This window comes from Panthera leo, chromosome B2, assembly GCF_018350215.1.
Source record: "Panthera leo isolate Ple1 chromosome B2, P.leo_Ple1_pat1.1, whole genome shotgun sequence".
NCBI lineage: Eukaryota > Metazoa > Chordata > Mammalia > Carnivora > Felidae > Panthera > Panthera leo.
In genome coordinates this window covers 144163259-144183708 of record NC_056683.1, presented here as the reverse complement: position 1 = coordinate 144183708, position 20450 = coordinate 144163259, and the positions used below count along the sequence as shown (strand labels likewise).

General features: G+C 43.5%; 1 protein-coding gene across 2 annotated transcripts in view; it reads left to right on the top strand.

Annotated features, from left to right (window-relative positions):
- The window catches only part of PRKN (parkin RBR E3 ubiquitin protein ligase), a 1339251-nt gene that overhangs the window by 1125068 nt on the left and 193733 nt on the right, over positions 1-20450 (top strand). For both annotated transcript variants that reach the window (XM_042940251.1, XM_042940250.1), the window contains exon 8: positions 10164-10225. In XM_042940251.1, coding sequence (XP_042796185.1) covers positions 10164-10225 — 62 coding nt within the window. The remainder of the gene's footprint in view (positions 1-10163; positions 10226-20450) is intronic.

Here is a 20450-nt window from a genome sequence, read left to right as displayed (position 1 = left end):
TAGAATGGATCTTTGGCTGATCCTCTGGGTCCTCTGGTCCCTGGCACCAAAGTCTTGAGACAGGGTCTCAAATGCAACTGTGGGTGACATTACAAAAGGTATTTCTGTCCCGACAAAGGGGCTGGTCTAGGGATAGTAACAGCTAATAGTTTTTCATTCCTGAACACACGACTATGAGTTATATAACTCTATCTTTGATCATCGAAGAAAGCAAATGCATGCAAGTCCATAAAATACAAAAATTAGATCGGATTGCCATTGATATAAACAAAATCATCAGATTTCATTTGGCAGTTGTGTGGCTATCTTAAGGAAGATATTTTGACATTTCCACAATGGTCTGAGTGACCAGCCATCAAGGTGGCCCCCATCTTAACCCACACGGCAGACCTGGCCTCTGTCTTCCATTTACAACAGTACTCTACTCTTGCTGAAAATTAGCTTTATTTTGACAAGGCCAGTAGGAAATGGAACATTTAAAGAACTCTTTCTTGCCTTGAGTAGTAGTATATTAAAATTTTGTGTTTAAAAATTAAACTTTGCATTTTAGGTATGCATTTTTTCTGAATTAATTAAAATGTGAATTAATTTCTGAGATCTTACGAAACTGGCCCCAGGGCAAATAGACTTTCTCTCACAGGTCCTTAAATTAACTCTGCATAGGCTTGTAAAGTCGTCTGTTTTCCAGTGCTCTTGTTTGTGAGAACCAGAAGGCAATGGCCTTTCCCTCTTAATTTACTTATTCATTCAGCACATATTTATTATTACCCTTGTGCCAGACACAGTTCCAAGGCCCTCGATGAAGCTATGAGCAAGCCCCTGTTCTCAAGGAGTCTGTGTTCAGGGTGGGAAAAGCAGATGTTAACAAATAGTTAAACACAACAGAAATTGCACTCCTACTCCACAGAGGAGCCCTAAAAAGGCTTTTTAATTCAGTTTAACTAGTTGCCATTGATGGAAGGTTTCTATGTGGGCCAACGCGTTTGTGTTGAGCGTATTATCTTTCTTGGAGAATACAAGGATATATGGTATGAATATAAAGACTGGCTCTACCACCAGAGAAGGCCCGTGGTCGTACCCCCTTCTTGTTCATTTTCTTCGTCACTCCATGAGGAACACTTTTCACCTCTAAAATTTTGTTTTGTTTTTGTTTTCTTTGTTGTCGTGCATAGATTTTTGGTGTCTCTACAGTAGAATATTTTCTCCCCCAGACACAAGAAAAAGTGTGTTCAAGTTAAACAGACTAATCGTATTAGTTTGAGGATTCAAATAATGTGGTGTATGAAATTCTGAACTTACGGCATTTTTATATGCAAAATCTAATATGCATTTTTGTGAAATTGCAAGGACAGTGCAGAAAGTAGTTTGCAGTGCAGAGAATCTGGGATTTAAAGGTAGAATTTCAAGGTGGAATTGTCAATTACTCAGCTCTGTCACTCACAACCTGGGTGACAAAAGGCAAGTGACCTTTACAATTACAAACCAGCCACAGGTGGAACACAGAACTCCCTCTGCCTCCCCAAATAAAGACCAAATCCGGGGCTCATGGGTGGCTCAGTTGGTTAACTGTCTGACTCCTGACTTCAGTTCAGGTCATGATCTTACTGTTTGTGGGTTCGAGCCCCACATCAGGCCCTCCCCTGACAGCGTGGAGGCTGCTTAGGATTCTCTCCCTCTGTCTCTGCCCCTCCCCCCACTGGTGTGCACACGCAAAATAAATACATCAATTTAAAAAAAAACAAAAGACAAATCCATTCTGGTTAAACAGAAACGTGAGTCATGAGTTCCCTTCTTTGACATCTTTGTAGAATATTTGTTTTTAAACCACGGTTTGTTTGCCATAATCACCCATCTGTTGATCATACGCGCTCACGTGATGCCCTTACTATGTGTTATGGCTGACTCAGAAGGCTACACAGAAGGTACATTAAGCACTTGCTAACTGTCCCTTTTGTCAAAAATTCGAGTTAGTTTTCCTTTCGCGTATTTGAGTAAGTGGATGTTCGGCCATCTGGGGCTTAAGTTATTTTCCCGATTGCCTCTGTTAATTCACTTTATAAACACAGATACGTAAATCATGCAATTTGAGATGACCAGTGAGATTAAAAAAAAAAAAATCTTTCAGCAGACACTTATGGGGATGAGCACTGGATGTCAGGGAATGAATCACTGGATTTGACTCCTGAAATCATTATTGCACTATATGCTAACTTGGACATAAATTAAAAACTAAAAAATAAAATAAAATAAAATCTTCCAGCTAGTTCAAAAGTAAAAAACATGTCATAAAGTTTTAAGATGTCAAATAAAAAATCAAATTACTTATTAATCATTTGAGATTATTGTAGTAAGTGAATAAATGAATTAATAAAAGGCAACAAATTAAAGCCATAAGTGTATACTAACCATACTTTTCTAAACATGTATGATCTGATCATGTGAACATATATATGTGTGTGTGTGTGTGTATGCACATTATAAACACACATATATACATGCTTGAAAATCTATTGTTTTTCAACATATTGTCATAATAAATCTCAAATATGTAATTGGATACTGGACTCCTTTAGTAAAATTGGCCTCCAAATATTGAAGGTTCAGGAAACAAGGTATTTCTAGAAGCAGAACAACCATTTCAAGTAGTCCAACAAGTGCCCCTGCTCTCCAGAGACTCAAAATAGCAAGTAGCATCCACTAAGAGCCAACCTTGTACAAGGAGCTCTCCTAGGTCATAGATATACAACCATGTAGATACCCATTCACATCATTTACGGCAACACACATCATTTACAGCAACCCCATAATTAAATATTCTTACTCCTGTTTTTGCAAGTAGGAAATTAAGGCTTTAGATCTGACACAGTGTCTTTGACCCGAGACTCCACAGCTAGTTAGTGGTTCATTTCCTTCTCCTGCTCTTGCTTCATCATTATTTCTTATTTCTTCCTGGGCCAGGGACCTGGGAGGGGGTTGAGGGGAGGGGGAAGGCAGACTGGGACCCAGAGTTCTACCCCCACCTCCGCATATAGGTAAAAAGACTATAGAAGCCGCCCATGGGAGGGTGGCAGAAGGGGATCACAGGACAGTGACAACCAAGAAAATACCTCCTTGTCTGAACACCAGTTTCTCTTTCCCAGGCATGTTTAGGAAGGACCGTGTGTCCTGAAATGCATGTCTATGCCTCACACATTCTTGATTTTATACACATTCTGTATTCACAAAAGTGTGAGCATTTAGTCTGTCTTTCAACCCAGGTGGATTTGTAAAGTCTTCGCAGGCAATATTACACTGCTTTTACTTCTGTATGGCACCTAAAATAGTTCTGGATGCAACACTGATACTTAGTTCATTTCTCAGCAATTTTTTTTTCAAGGAAAGACTGTAATGACAAATGTAAATGTCTAGCGTCAGACATATTCTACTATCCAGTGTTTCTCACCCTCACATTGTTTAATATGTTTTGCAAGCAAGTTAGAGCTTCACATTTGTACTCCCAAGACAAATAATGGTTTTTACCCTCTAATCGAACAAGACTAGAGAAAGTAATCGGGTCCCCGTCACATCAACTATGAAACCTGCCATTGGATAGTCTTGGGACTTGCATTTGGTAAATCATCTGCTAAAGCCAACATGTTACAGAATTCCTTCTGATAAGGGAAATGACTCAGCATCTAACCTACATTTCTGATTCTGTCCATTTTTAAGCACTCCGACAATTGCTGCCTTCTAACCTGTAATTCATCAAAATTGCCACCTAAAGGTATCTACCACTTTGTGGTTCTGGTGACTTCCGCTCCACCTAAACAGGTCTACTTGTCCCCTGCTGGATTTGCCTGTCTCTTGAGACTCCAGGGTGACATCCGTTCTCTGATGGGTCTAAGAAAAAGTTGCTGCTTTTCAGATGGGAGTACTAATTCCTAAGCCCTTCACTTGTGAGAGCTGAAAAAGGATGTTCTGACCTTTATTTCTCAAGACAATAGCTCATGTAGCAATTGTTTCAAGTAGCCATTTCCCTTTTAAATAAATGAAACTTCTTATTTTTTAATTTTTTTTTTAATTTTTATTTATTTGGAGAGAGGGAAAGAGAGAATGAGCTGGGGAAGGGCAGAGGTGGGGGGTGGCAGGGACAGAGGATCCAAAGCGGGCTCTGTGCTGACAGCAGAGGACCCGACGTGGCGCTCAAACTCACAAACCATGAGATCATGACCTGAGCTGAAGCCAGACACTTATAACCGACTGCGCCACCCAGGCGCCCCAATAAATGAAATTTTTTAAAAGAAGTAGCAGCAGCAGCCATTAGGTGTGGGAACACATTAATATCGTTAGCAATACATTCACTTTTTTTTTTTTTTTTTTTTTTGTCATTCCATGTTGCTTTCACATACATTCAAAACTGCCGTTCGAGGTCAAGAAGGTGATTATTCTTGGTGAAGGACGTGGTGCTGGGAATAACTAATTCATCCAGGAGCACATAGCCAGCTAGCTAGTGCAGAACAGAGGTTCAAGCCAGGCCATGACTGCAGTAACTTTTTTAAAAGGCATGAAACCCCCAATTTTGGTATTTCCCTTCTGTAATCCATGCCACCGATTGCTATTTTCAAGTGGTAGCTGTAGGCTTTTCTTCAGAGAAAAGTGGATGAAAGGAGAAAGAAAAAGAGGGTGGTAACTATACGCTCAAGGGTAGATTTTTGCTGAATATTGAAAGGGAAGAATTGGGGGTGCCTGGGTGGCTCAGTTGGTCAAGCATCCGACTTCGGCTCTGGTCATGACCTTGCGGTTCGTGGGTTTGAGCCCTGTATCGGGCTCTCTGCTGTCAGCACAGAGTCCACCTCTAGTCCTCTGTCTTCCTCTCTCTCTGCCCCTCCTCTGCTCATGCTCTCCCTCTCTCTCTCTCTCAAAAATAAATAAACATCTAAAAAGTAAATAAATAAAGGGGAAACTTGAATACTTAGTTTAAGTGGACAGGCCACAGAGTGGCAGAGCGTGAGCGGAGAAGTGAGTGGTGAGCTAGGCCCACCAGGGCTGAGCAGGGACAGGCGGGACCAGGAAGAACGACTCCTGTTTCCCCTTTGAGTCTGGAGGAATCGAGACGGGTGGATACAGGGGGTCATAATTGGGCAGGGATTCGAAATTCAGGAGCGGTGCACTTGAAGGCTGCCAGGTGGGTTCTCCGGAAACTGAGTCTGAGACAGAGCACAGGGTACAGGTGTGCACTGGGATTGCACCTGGGAAGGGAGAAGGAGGGTGGGGACTGGGCAGACTAAGGAGTCACGCTGCCATTTGACCCGACAGAGCCTCAGCCACCTACAAGGCCCGGGGGCAAACACTGCCCCTGGTGGCTGGTGTCGGGACAAACCAGCTTGGCAGTCCCCTCCCTGTCCCGGGCAGCAGAGTGGGGCCATAAGATGTCATGACCTCAGATGGGGCAAGTGTCTGCAGCTCAGGGCACAGCTCTGTCGCTACGGTCCCTCCTTGAGGGGAGCTGGGCCCCTGTCTCTACTGTCTGCACGTTCACGAGAGCTTTTACACCTGTGTCAGATGAGGTCGCATTTTGAGAATGAAGTGTTAGAGGTTAATTAAGAAGGATGGCGATGGTTTGGAGAGTCCCCAAGGGAGACGAGAGGGATGCTGGCCAAAGGAGAGTGAAGGGCAAGCCTCCCCCAGGTCCTGATCGAGAGCAGACCCCAAATCTGCAGCAGCAGCACACTCAGCAAGGACGCGGCCTCGAGTCAATGTCAGGATGTCTCTTAGACCTCCTAGCCCCCACTGCTACACGAGCTGTGATTGGCAAGACTGGACCTGGAGAAGGAAAAGCAGGTGCAGTGAGGAGGTGGGGGGGGGGGGTTGCCTGGAGAGGTGAGAGGTCAAAAGAGGCCACTTAACCAATAAGCAAAGCACCTGCAGGGCTGGAGCTCAGAGCTGAGGCCTCTGGGAAGGGAAAGGGCGCGGTGGCACAGGAGACCCTAACAGGTGCCACAGTCACCCAGCTGGGTGGTCAGTGAGCGCATGGCAGGTGACTCATCCACGGAACACCTGCTGCTGAACAATTGCCACAGCCAGGCACTGTTCCAGGAGTGGCCGATACAGCAGTGACAAGGCAGCGGCCGTCCCTGCCCTTGTCATTTTTGCATTTCAGCAGTGGGTGACAGAAAATACATGAGGTGTAGGGTACGTCAGAAGCTGATTTCGCTATGGAGAAAATACAGCGGCGATGAGGGTGCTGGCGGTGGTGAAAACAGACTGCCGTTTCACACAGGGTGGTCCCAAACAGCCCCACTGAATAGGTGACATTTGAGAAAGGACTGGAAGGAGGCCGGGAGCCCTCCATGCAGATGTCGGGACCAAAAGCTCTCTGGAGAGAGGGAGAAGCAAGGGCCAAGGCCTGAGACAGCCTCCTGCTGGGTGGTCAGGAGCACAGGGCAGGCGACCATGGCCTAAGGGCTCAGAGACTGTGCAGCACCAGTCTGCGGGCCACGTGGGAGGATGGCATGAGTCCCACATGCACATCGTAATGGGACCCTTTGATCTGCTATCTTGAGAGAAGATCGTCCATCCGGGGCCTGAAGGCAGAGGATGCTGGCCACGGTGAGGATTTGACCGGTCCAAGTAGACAGCTGAGGCTTCGGAAGATGACCCATGGCCGTGTGCGTGTGGAGGCCCTGTGTGAGGACTCTGGAAAAAGCAGGAGAACCTCACCGCCATTAGCAGCACGCCATGGCGTCTTTCTTTGCCAGGCTCTTTCTTCCTCCTGCACCCCCACCCCTCCTCCTTACACCACTGAATTCTGCGTGTATCTTATGTTTCCAGTTCTGTGACTTTCCAACTCACCTTCACACCAAGTTTGAGTCTGACCGTTGCCCACACCGGTGCTCCTGTGGTGACCACCATTACAGATGCCCCTTCATGGTCTCTCCAGTATCTTGACTCCTCCCAAGTCTTCCCTTCTAACTAATGCTGGGTCTGTCCTTGTTTATTGTATTTTATTCCACCTACCAGGTGTTCCGGGTAATTATCTAGTCTTCTGTGAAAGATGTTTATATTGGAACACTCATTGACATCAATCCTTGTAGTTACATCTTAGGAGAATGTTAGAATACAAATCTTGAAGACAGGCTAATTTTAAATTCTGTTTCTTATTTTACCTGGCATTGAAATAAGTCAAATCAGTTTTTCTCAAATTGGAGGGATGTAAAGGATGACTTTAGAAAAAAAAAAAAAAAAAGGTCCTCTAAAACTTCTAAGGTTAAATGTGATTATTTCATAAAATAATCTCTCTTAAATATGTCTAGAAATAAATTTAGACATAAATGTTTTATGCTTGTACAAGTGGAAAGCCCAAATGAACACTTACAAATTAAATATAAATAAAATCACAAAACCGAAAAAGTATTCCAGTTAACTCTATGAATTTGGTATGGTGGGTGCTAGCATTTGCTGAAACGAAGTTATTCTTGGGATGCAAACGAGGTCCTGGACGGTTGCCAGGCTCGCCTGATGAGAGCATGCCTACAACCCCTACAACCCTGTGCCCATACTGCCTCCTTCATATGAGCCTCCTACCCTTGGTGCCAGACCATGGGCCCCCCATGTGTTGGGAATGCATCCCTGGAACTCTGTTCTCCCCTTAGTGTCACAGAAGCACTTGTTCCCAAGATGGTGTAAAAGAACTGACATGAGACTAAACTTCCACTGTGGTTTTTGTGGGGGAGTTTTTTGTTGTTGTTTTGTTTTCAGAAAGTTTATTTTATTTTATTTTATTTTTAGAGGGAGAGTCCTCAAGTGGGAGGGAATGGGAAGAGAGAGAGAATCCCAAGCAGGCTCCACACTCAGCACAAAGCACAGGGAGGGGCTTGATCCCACGACCCTGGGATCATGACCTGAGCCGAATTCAAGAGTCGGACACTCAACCGACTGGGCCACCCAGGAGCCCCCACCACGGTTTTTGGGTTGAACTGCGGCCAAATGATCCAGCGTAACTTTTACTAATTGTCCAGCTAATTATCAGAGTAGCAACTCTGACATGAACAACATCTCAGAAAGAACCTTCAGGCTGCATGTCTGTGGTGTCCAGTTGGACAAACACAGTTCAAGTACAGTTTCTAACGTCAAGGGTCTAGTTTCTCTTCTTTATAGTACTGGGCATGCCTGAGGCAATTAACATACTACATTTTCCACCAAAACGTTCACCTCAGGATTTTCTTTTCTTTCCTTGGCCTATTGTCAGGTGGTGACTTCGTCTGTTATACATTTTGTTGATATTTTTTTTTTAATTTTTTTTAACGTTTATCTACTTTTGAGACAGAGAGAGACAGAGCATGAACGGGGGAGGGTCAGAGAGAGAGGGAGACACAGAATCCGAAACAGGCCCCAGGCTCTGAGCTGTCAGCACAGAGCCCGACGCGGGGCTCGAACTCATGAGCCGTGAGATCGTGACCTGAGCCGAAGTCGGATGCCTAACCGACTGAGCCACCCAGGCGCCCCATATATTTTTAAAATTCTTTTGTACTACTTTAGTAAACATTTATAAACCACTTTCTCAAAGTATTAAATGTTATAATGTCAAAGACTGGATCAAATACAATATCAAAAACTAAAACCGTGTTTCAACGTTTTACATGACCACCGAATTTCAGAGTTGGAACTGACACAGTCAAATTCGTCTCTAAAATATCCTGCAGAAATCGTCGTTTAGTCTGTGTCTGAAAAGCTGCAGTTACTAGCTTATAAAGCAATATATTCCAGTCTTCAGTTAGAAATTTCTTTACATTGAATCAAAATCTATTGCTGTAATTTTTGCCTGTTTGTGTTCATCCTGCCTTCTGGAATAAAGCACAAATCTAATCTCTCTTGCAAAGGATAACTCCTTCACCCCTCCCCCATGAATACGACAGCTCCCTCCTTCCTCAGCCTGCCTCCCACCCAGACAAACATCCTCAGTACTTTCCATCGTTTGTACAGCACAATGCAGAATAACATGGAAAAACAGCACAGTGATTGCTTTGGTACATTTTGCAGACAACACAATTCCTTAGCAGAAACTTCAACAGATTATGTGATCCAGGGATTGTATCTACGAAATAGGCTTTTGTGTCCATTTTTGTTAGTAGAGCTAATATTATAAAGGACCACAAAGTAATATGCAGAATTATCCTATTAAAAGGACAGGGATAGGACATATTTTAAATGATAACTAAGCATGTGCTGGCATGCATATATATATAATTTATTTATCTATTTCTCTTTACAACTGAAGAAAGAAAATGTGAAAGCCTGAATAGGCTCTTGTTGACTGGGTAGGGGGGAAGGTGACGGCAACCAGGCTTTCCTGGCTCGCTTCCCAGGTCCTTTCCATAAAAGCCCCTTTCCAAACTGAAAAACAGGATCCTTATGGTCTTTTTTCTTTTTTTTTTTTTTAAGTTTATCCATTTGTTTTGAGAGAGAGAGAGAGAGAGCACATGGGAGGGGCAGGGAGAGACTCCCAAGCAGGCTCCACGCTGTCCGTGCGGAACCCAATGTGGGGGGTTGATGTGGGGCTCAAACTCACAAGCCACAAGACCTCGACCCAAGCTGAAATCAAGAGTTGGGTGCTTAACCAACTGAGCCCCCCAGGTGCCCCCAGAATCCTAATGGTCTTGACAGAGCCTCCTGGAAGAACCAGACAAGGTTCTACACTACAGCCAGATGCCATGAAGACGTGGTCTCTAGCTACCCTGTCTTCATTCTTAACTGTCCGTGTGCAGAGCCCAGTCTTCAGAGCTGAGGAAGTGAGACGTGATATCCAAGTGAAATGCACCTATACTCACCAACTCTCCCACTCCGGCCCCACAGAATCCTGGCTGTATAACAGGGACAAGTAATGTCCTGGGTAGAAGTGTTATGGTGGCCTAAAGCTCCACAAAGCCCAGGTCACAATCAGGAGGGAGAAGAGACCTGGCTGGGTTCACCTGTGGCCCCTTCCCAGTGTCACAGTGGGGGACCAGGCAGCAGCCATAGCTCCCTTGGAGGTATGGCTTTTTTGTTGGTGGTGAGAACATGTTTTGCAGGTAGGTGTTTGCGTCTTCCCCAACGACACTGCGGCTGATAGTCATAACAGCACGTGAGAGCACATTACCGCCCAGAATGGGAAAAACATGTTTACGATTAATTCTTTTCTCCAACAGCTGGCTGCCCCAACTCCTTGATTAAAGAGCTCCATCACTTCAGGATCCTTGGAGAAGAGCAGGTGAGTCAGCCTCTCAAAGGCGGTGCCAGAGTGTCGTGAAAGACAGACACTAATGAGACAGTTTGGGTGCTCTCCAGGGGGGTAGAGTGTGTCCCCTGACCCTTGGCGCCCTAAAATGGGGAAGAAAGCCACACCGCAGATATGTGTGAGGACATTCTTTTCCTCTTCTATCCATCAGATCTGACAGGTTATTAATTGGTACATCTGCCAGAGCATTTTGTCTCAGGACGCCAGCAGTAAGCAGACACGACGTAGCGGCAGATAGGCAAACGAGTAAGTGCCCAGATATATTATGCCTAAGAGCCCAGTCGTCACAGACGGTCCTGACATGATGGCAGCGGGCAAGTGTGCAAGCTCTCCTCACCAGACTTTTGCACTCGGTGCACATTATCTGTATTTCACCACAGCCGCTTTCTCTATGGATGTGAACGTGTGACTTATATACAAAGGGTGGCCCATCAAAAGTAGATGATTTGAGTAGTGCGGTGCTCAGCGAGATGTCAGATTTTAAACAGATGTGCTAAGTAAATAATTCAGGGTGCTGAATTACACACGCGCGCACACACACGTACTTTTGACCACGTCAAAACAAATTTCTTGGTCTTTACATAGAATTAGTTTCCATGGTATTATGTTAAATCTTGATGTCAAGTTATTTTTGAAACACTTACACCAAGTAGTTGACAAGATGGTGGTTTACTCCCAAGGGTCGTCTTTGCCAAGCCTGAACGGGAAAACCTGCAAAGGGAGATGGGGCCGCTCAGTGTCGTTGATAAGTTTTTGGTTTGTGTGTTTTTCTTTGGTATGTGTATGTTGCAAGTTTGGACCCCACCGTGTCCAATACTAAATTAAAAGCAGAAAGGGATTAATTGGGGGAGGATAAAAAACTGGAATTATTTCCAACTCCCTGAATTAATAGGTTTCAGCGTGCTTCCTTCATTATTTAAAGACTGCAAATTCCAGAATTCAGCAGGCATAAGTGTTCATTCAAATATAAGGAAAATCAGCTATCCTCCATTGCAGGTAAGAGTTGTTAACTGGCTCCCTCAGACATATCTATTTATGAAACACATGAATCTCACAGCCGTCTTCCTGTGAGATTTCTTGAAGTAAGAATTACTGATTGTTACCCTGACATTTCCGCCCAGATAATGGAGCTTTCTCTTCTAACTTGTACCAATATTTGCAAATTATTTCCATATTTGTGTTAGAGTCATTGGTGATTAGCAGGGAAAGAAGCCAACTGCAATCATCTCCTTAGATCTGCATAAAAGTCAGGCCACTTTGCATTCTCCTAGAAATTTAATCGAGCCATAATCAAAATCAATATTATTCTGATTAGTTGTGCAACATGGAGACATAGTGCATCACAGCAATATTGATCTTTATTTCCTGAAAAAAAAAAAAACACACTTTTCCTTCCTTCTTTGCTTTCATTCAGCAGGTGCTTACTGAGCACCTACTCAGGTGCTGTATACCATTTTTAGTTATAGGGATAAAGAAATGAAAAAGAAATACCCATCAGGGGAAAACTGCTAAGTTATATACACACAAACATGTTCAGTATATATTGTGCTAGGTGCTTTTTATAGCCATGGAGAAAAATAAAGCCAAAAAGAGGGTTGTGGTAACTGGGGGAAGAGGTGAAATTTTATATAAGGTGGTCAGGAAGAACCTCACTGAGCAAGTGATTTGTGAGTGGAGACCTGAATGTATATGTAAACGCATAATGTAAAAAGCATCACAAAATGCAAGGTGTGGTTGGAGTGAGGCAGGAAGAAATCCAGGAGAGTGTGAACCGGAAGCCAAAGGCAGGAGGCATTTCTAGGAGGAGGGCTGATTACCCGTGCCCCGTGCTGACCAAGCAGGATGAGGGGTGAGAAATGAACACAGAATTCATTGGTGACCTTGACCAGGGGAGGGTGGGGGTGAAAGCCTGCTTGAATTGGGTTCGTGTGAGATGGGAAGAAGAATGGGAGAGAGCAAATATAGGTACCTTCTTTTTTTTTTTTCTAATGTTTATTTATTCTTGAGACAGAGACAGAGTGTGAACAGGGGAGGGGCAGAGAGAGAGGGAGACACAGAATCTGAAACAGGCTCCAGGCTCTGAGCTGTCAGCACAGAGCCTGACGTGGGGCTCGAACCCACAAACTGTGAGATCATGACCTGAGCCGAAGTCGTATGCTTAACCAACTGAGCCACCCAGGCGCCCCTAGGTAACTTCTTTCTTGAGGAATTTAGGTATAAAGGAAAGCAAAGAAATGAGGTAGCTGGGGGTGGAGGAATGTGGAAGCAAGATAATGTTTATTCGCTGGTGGGAATGACTCTGTAGAGGAGTGGGAAGTTGGAGATGCAGGGGAGAGGAGAGACTGTCGGGAACAATGTCCTGGCTCACAACAACTGAGTGTAGGCTCAGCCTGAGACAAGATTACAGGCAGCTCAGCTGGCAGTGGGGATGATGGCAGAATATGGAAGGTGGTTGTCATTTATGCTTCTCTTATCTCAGGGAAATAAGAAGCAAAGTTGTCAGCTGAGAGTGGAGATGGGGGGAGAGATTTCCAGGGAGAGGAAAGGATAATGACAATGTCATTTAGGAGGGTAGGAAGTGAATAAACTTGGGAAAGAAATGAGTTTGGAGTGAGATCCGTCAGCCTAGTGTCCTTCTGTCCCATTCAACTGTGTAGACACAACTCCAGTAAGTGCAGAGTTGGGTTTAACTCAGAGTTTAGTTTTCAGCTAGGAGAGCAGACAGGTGGGATATGAAAAGACAGGGTCAAGAAAAGTGGTTGGATCCATTGGTTCCAGGTCCCAGTGGGCCCAAATAATTTTTGGAGGTTGAGTTGGAAGTTTGAGTTTTAGAGTTTGAAGGGTTTAGCTGGAAAAGTAGGTGTTGGCTGAGGCGTGCAGCCAACGTTGAGATTGTGGAGGCATGCAGGGAACAGCTGTGGTGGGGCCAGGGAGGGCCAGAAGGGCTGGTGGCTGAGTTAGGATAGAGAACAAGTTGACTAGAGAAGTTGAGGTCGCAGACTCGGGAAGCCAGGGCGCTGGAAGGTGTGGCCCGTGTGGACGCTGAGATCCTCCAGAATTATCACCAGAGCAGACTTGGAAAGAACTCTGATGAGTCATGAACTGGATCTTCAAGAAATGGGGGCAGAGGGAGCAGGGAGATAGAGAGGGTGAGGGAGGTGGGGCTCAGGAGCTGGCTGTAGATGGAGGAAGAGCACCCAACGGAGATTCATGGCTTGAAATTCAAAGCTGGAGGGTTTCAGGAGAGAATAAAACTCTTCTACTTAGAACGTAACAGCGTAATGCTTGGTGGTACAAAGTGTGCAGAGAACATTTGAGGGAGCTGTCAGGGAAGTGGTGTCCTAGGGCATGAGCCAGTTTCAGTGAAGAAAGAATGTGAGAGAAACACTGGGAGTGGACTGAAGTCACAGGGCAGTTACTCCGCCTGGCCCTGGCTTCCCCAGCACAGGGGCGGGAGTTGGGGCCACTGAAAGATGGGGTAGAGAAAAGGGGTGTACAGAGCCACATGTGGGTGGGGAGTCAGACTAGAAAGCTGACAAGGGAGCCAGGGACTGCTTTGGGAACTGATATAAACCCGTCCATCGGTCAGGACATTTCTGTCCTGATGATACATGACAAAAGCTAGTGGCCTCAGGGCAGGTATGGCTGAGTCTCCAGAGAAAAAGCAGAGCAGCCCCCCTGCTCCTGCCCTTGGGGTGGGTGTTCTAGCCCAGAGCTGGCAAAACATTCCAGCTCTCTCTGGGTGCTTGAGGCAACTTTCATTACTTGATGAAATGAAATGTTGTATTAGTGTGTGTTACAAGTGCCCTTGGACACATCATTTCAGTCCCTCTCTACCATGGCTTTTCCATTTGTAGAGAAGGAAGAGTAATGGTCAACCATCTCTTAGAATTTTTGTAAATAAATAGTATGGCGAAGTTGCAAATACTAAGTGCTACACTAAAATGTTTCTGATTTAAATAGCATTTTCATTCTTTATACTCAATCAGTAGATTAAACTAGTAGTAATCAGGTAGGCAATAAAATAAGTATAATGCTCACCTAAAAGTGAATTGATAAGATGAACACAAATACTGGTTAGATAATGAATCCATTGCTGGATGGTGGAGATGCTTACTGGTTATCTAATTTCTCTGTATGTGATTCCTTTACACTTGCTTTGGTCTTTAACAGGCACCTGATTTTTGAGAGCCAAAATAAAAATAAATCATTAAACACTATGAATAATTACCTTCCAAAAATGAAAATACACTTAAAAATCCTTGGAATTTAACATATTTACTCTAGCTTCTTGGCCCTATCTCTGATATGTGTTTATAGTTCACATTCGTAAAACACCTCTCCAACCCCCACCCCCCCCGCCGCCCCGGTCCAAACTATTTGGCAAAGTTATTATCACAATGTAGGTAAAAAGCTACTCTAAAGTTCAAGGTAAGCCTTAAAAAAAAAAAACATAAACAAACAAAAAAACCAAACCAGGAATGACATCTGTCAGTCCATAGGGTTTGGAGAGCCTTCGGGAGAACTGCATTTCAGAAGTACCTCCATTTATACCAGTTTTTCCCACCTTAGTTTCAGTCACCAGAATTTTAAGGAAACTTTCATTCATTCAACAAACATTTTGTGAATACTTCTTGTACTGTCATTGTGCTAGTGTTAGATAAAATGACAAAAAAGGAAATCGCAGGAACAAATCGTGATACGTGCCAAGGTGAAAACAGTGATTGAGATTTAACCTATTGTAGATAAGGAGCCATGGAGCCATGAAGTAAAGGTTGAGAGGGCACCCACTATTCACTGAGCTAGGATCTCAGTAGCGGATGGGAGAGCATTTGAAGCAGAGGGAAGCACATGTTCAGTGACCCCCCAAGAGGTGAAGAGATTGTCCTGTTCAAGGCACTACATAAAAATCAACGTGGCTGGAAAATAATGAACAAGAGGGACAATGATGAAAGATGAAGACCCATCTGGACCATGTAGGCCATGGTCAAGGTTTGGATTTGATTCTAAGTTCAATGGGAAATTCTTAAAAGTTTAAGCACGGGACTGGCATTAACTAAATTACATTTCAAGAATGGTTAGTCTTGTTGCAATATGGACAAGGTCTGGATTAAGACGGTCGACAGAGGAAAGAGAAAGAAGTGAATATTCAGAGATAGAGTGAAGGGTCTCAGTGACTCATTAGCTGTGGGTCAGGGAAATGAAGGAGTCCCACAGTGTTATTTTACCACGATGGGTAAGATGGTAAGAAGGTGAGGAACCCACGGCTCAACTCTGAGCAGATTTGCTAGGCCGGAAGCATTGAGAAGGAGGCAAGCCAGGATTTGGGTGTATGAGTTGGAACTCACAGGAGACGGAGGTCAGGGGTCAAAGATGGAGAGATAAATGTGGAGTCCCTGTCACGCAGATGGTATTTTAAGTCCATGAAATGAAACTTGTTATCAATGTGTGTTACAAGTGCCCTCGGACACATCATTTCAGTCCCTCAGTTGCCAAAGGGAGATAAAAGACAAGGGACCACGTGAACCCTACGGAGCTCCATTTGGAAGTATGTTAGAGGAAACGAGAGCCCAGGGAGAGGCAGGGAGGACGAGGGTGCAGGAGATGAGCACCAAGTACCTCTCAAGGAAGTCAGAGACGAACCCCCTTCCTCTGAGGGTGGGGTGCTTGAGCTTGGAGGCCAACAGTAGTACCACTCGTAAACCATTTCTCAGGGACTGTAGCAAAGGGTAAATAACATGTGTCCATGGGCCCCCCTGCCCTCTGCTGCCTGCCCGATCAACAGCACATGCTTAGCAGTCCTGTTTGCAAAGGCTTCAGAAGTCTCTGGGGGTCACACCCACTGTAGAAACCCCTGTGAGGAAAACGGTTCGCAGGTTACCCACCTTCATAGCCTTGCCTTCCGAGGAGCACTGTCGTGGCCACAGCAAGGACAAGGGACAAAGAAAGCAATGGTCTTGACCTCCTTTCCACAGCCACTGGAAGTCAAAATATTTTTTGACATTGTGTCATCAAAAACATCTGAAAAAAAAAAAGCTTCAGGGCCGCCAGCCTGGCTCAGTCAGTAGAGCATGTGACTCTTGATCTTGGGGTCATGAGTTTGAGCCTCACATGCGGCATAGAGAGAACTTTCAAAAAATAAATAAAAACTTTAAGAAAAAAAAAAAACTCATAAATTGCAATCCAGGACATAATCTATCGCTTCAATTATATTTTAGGTGCTGTTTGATCTGTTTCCTCCTTACATCTGATTTCAGCCATTCTGATGATTTCTGATGGTTTCTCTATGCAGTGATCAAGGTCCGGCCCTTTCTGTAGCCAATTTATTTCATCAACCCATGACAGGAGTCCAGGGATGAAGAAAACATTAGCAACAGAACAGAAAATACAAAGAGCAATGTGGCGGGCACACCCACAGAGGCTGTCACCAACTCTCCCGGGTCTAACTACCTGCAAATGAGGAAAAATAAGATTAAGGTTACTGAGGATTCGATGAGTGTTTGTTTTCTGTGTGTGTGTGTGTTTTAATTCTAATACATACAGAAAATAGGCCATCGTCTGCAGAGCAAGGAGAAATGGATTAATCATGAATGTGTGTTTCTCTATAAAGTTATTTTAGATTTGTTATCCAAAAAGGAAATTCTATAATAAGCTGTTTTTCATTATTTTCCAAAAGATGACTGTGGGAGAGTGAGCTGAAAAAATTTTTTTTAATAAAAAGGGAAAAAGAGAGAAAATGGAAGCAGCCTGGTTTTGGGGAAAGGGTGGTGTTTAGAGCCACAGCCCTGAGTTCTGATGTGGGATTGGGGGTTTCCTGCCTGGGTGAAGGTCAGCAAGGGACCGAACTTCTTTGTGACTCAGTGGTCTCGTGTTCCAGTTCCCAGAGTGGGCAGAGAATGAACTTCATAGACGAAGTGTCTGTCAGCACCGGCACCTGGGACAGAGTCGTAGTTCAGTGAATGGTATTTCTGATGGGGATTCCTCTCCTCCACAGGGGGTTACGAGAGGCCCCAGGGAGGGATTCCCCTGGTGCTCGTCGTCGTTAAGACCTAACAGAAGCCAGAATTTAGGGAGGGAAAGCAAGACAGGTCCCTGCCTGCGGAGGGGTAGTTTTGTAGCTGTACCTGAGTGCCCCCAAAAGGATACTCTGGAAAATTCCACGGAGGAACAAAAACCCACCTCCTCCGTGCTCAGGGGATTTGAAATTGAAAGGCTGCCATGCAGCTCCCAGATTGCTGACAAGCTGTGACTCATTTTGACAGAACATTTGCCAGTTTTACCTGCTATTCCTGTTGTTCACATTTGCCGCGGTTTTAAATTTTAGGTTCCTTTTTGCTTTCTTTTCTTACGAAAGCATGCAAATCAAGTATCACCATGGAGAGGTGTCTGTCTTCCTACCACCTTTTGGGTGGTTTTCTAGGGGTTCAGGGTAGTCAGGTGCAGACCCTTCCCAGCCTGACCCCTCGAGTGACCACCAGTATTTAGCAGGCAGTCAATGGCTGGCAAGAAAGGGGAAGCTAACTTGCCCATATGGGATTTGAACCTGTGACCCTTGCTTCATTATAGAACAATATTCTACCCAACTCAACTCTTCTAACTACCTACAGACCACCAAAATACAACCCCCATTTGATTATACTCTCTCATGATTCGTTATTTAGATTCCTAAAATGGGAGTTTATTGAAACTTCTATGAACTTTGTGCTTTAAAAATGGGTATTTTCCACTTTTACAAGAATCCATGAGCATACACGTAAAGACTGAATAATTTACTCCTCGAATAAATAAAATATAAACCATACCAATGAGTTGAGATCTTTACCTGATAGGTCACACTAACAGAATGCATTTTCAGAGAAATTTTTAATTTTTTTTTTCTCTTGGGGGCAAAGTAGTATGCTTTGTTAATACTTATTTTCCAAAATGTTTGCGAATACTATGTTGTCGCTTTAAATTATCTTAGTTACCTGTCTGTGGATTATCCATTTTATGAAAGTCTATGTATAAATTTGCAAACTAGTTTTAATAACAGCTTAAACAGCATTACTCAGCAGGTAAGTATGAAGCTGTCTACACAAACACAGGCACACACACACACACACACACTCACTCTCTGATTCCAAAGACAAACACTAAAGAAGTGATTTTTTAAAGGGAATTTGCTACTTTTGCGCCCACCTGACAATAGATTCCACACAGGCCTAGTCCATGTTGCAAATTAATCATGTTCCTTCAGTCCTGTTTGTAAAACGCTACCCGTTATTGATGAGGAAAACAATCCCTTGCAGATTATGCAAGTACTATCGAATCAGCATTTCTTCATGTTCACCAATTTATCACTTTGCCACTGTTGTGTGTATTTTGCGCTCAGACACATGTAAATATTCTGCTCTACTTCCTGCTAATTTGTTACAAGTCTCCAGTAAACATATAGGTTTCTTTCAATGAATTGTCATTTTTATGCCAGTTTAGTAGTTGAGAGGAATCTATGGAAATGTGGGCCATATCTTGAAGGGAACCGAATAAGTATCTTTAATGACATACGTGTAATTACATGTCTAAATTCTTTCCTTAGGATACGAAACTTTCTATAAATACTAACTCATTACTGTCTCTAGGTCAAATGTTTGTTCTTACAAAGTTCACAATGTAATAAAAAAAAAAGGCAGTGCACTCAGTGGGCATAGGTTTCATTTCAGATGTGTGTACTTTTTAATTATCAGAAATGGCCAGGTATATAAGTTAAAATATTTGTCTTCCGTGAGGAAAGAAATTGTATGCTCAAATTCTCTTGAGTGTATCATAAGTAGAATGACTATAATAAAGTCATTTTTTTTAATATTCCTTAACTAATGAGTGGAAAGAGGAACATAATTTTACATTTCATCAGTATTTGGAACCACTACAAATGCCATCAGCAAGAATACTAAAGCATTATTGGACTTTGTCCATAGGTTAACTTCTTCCTAGATAAAAGCTATCATCATAGTAGTAAAATCACTTAGCTAAATTAAATATATAGGTAATCTGTCATCAAATCAGAAAACAGCCAATTGCTTGAGAGCCATTTATTTAAAATAGAAAAGCCATCCCACATCACTGATATTAATTTCCATTGCCTTTGATTATTTTATTAGAATTATTTAATTGATTGATGCTCACTGGAGTTATATTTCATTAACTCATCCTATAACAATTTGTTGTTTACCAACTACGGACAAGATACTATAGCAGGGGTGCATGGGTGGTTCAGTCGGTTGAGCGTCCAACTTCAGCTCAGGTCATGATCTCGTGGTTCGTGGGTTCGAACCCCACTTTAGGCTCTGTGCTGACAGCTCAGAGCCTGGAGACTGCTTCAGATGCTGTGTCTCCCTCTCTCTCTGACCCTCCCCTGCTTGTACTCTGTCTGTCTCTCTCTCCAAAATAAACAAACATAAAAAAAATTTTTTAAAGATACTATAGCCAATTCAGGAGATACAAATACACAAAAGGATGAGGGGAAGTGCAAAGGCCCACAGTCAAGTCTGGAGGGACAAGAGACTGTGTCCCCTGAACTCAAAACTTAACCAGCCAAAAATCGCTTTTGAGACCAGGCCTCCCACTGAGCAGAAATATGCTTGGCACAGAAAAGGGGACAAGGAAAGAGGAAATCCAGTTAAAAGTAGGGTAACAAAGTTGGGAGGTGACAGAAGGTGAGCCCCCATGCGTTTATCCCCAAACCCCCAAAACCGGAAGAGGAAACTCCAGAGGCACCAAGAGCTATTCTGGATCCTACTTGTTTCTAAAGTGTCAGGAGGACTGATTTCATGTAAAACTGTGCAGCAGAAAGAAGCAAGGTTCAATCCCATAAAATTTTTAAGAGGTTACAGAGAATGAAGAACAGAATGATGTCCTGAGAGACAATAAAAGCATGTCAGTCCGGTGGAAGCTAAAGTAACTATTTCAAAAAGAACCATGTTATTAAGAAATTATACAAATAAAAATAAGTAACAGATAGTGTCTTAAAAGAGTAAGTGAAAAGGAAGAAACTTCTAAAAACTGAAAGTAAAGTGAGATAAAGGATTCCAGAGATTAAATTCGACAGATTTAGAAGGTGAGTAAGGAAGATCCAATATACATATACTAGAAATCCTGTAAGAGACACGTCGAAGCAAGAAAATAGAGCAAATAACTGAAAATCAAATGCAATACAGCTTCC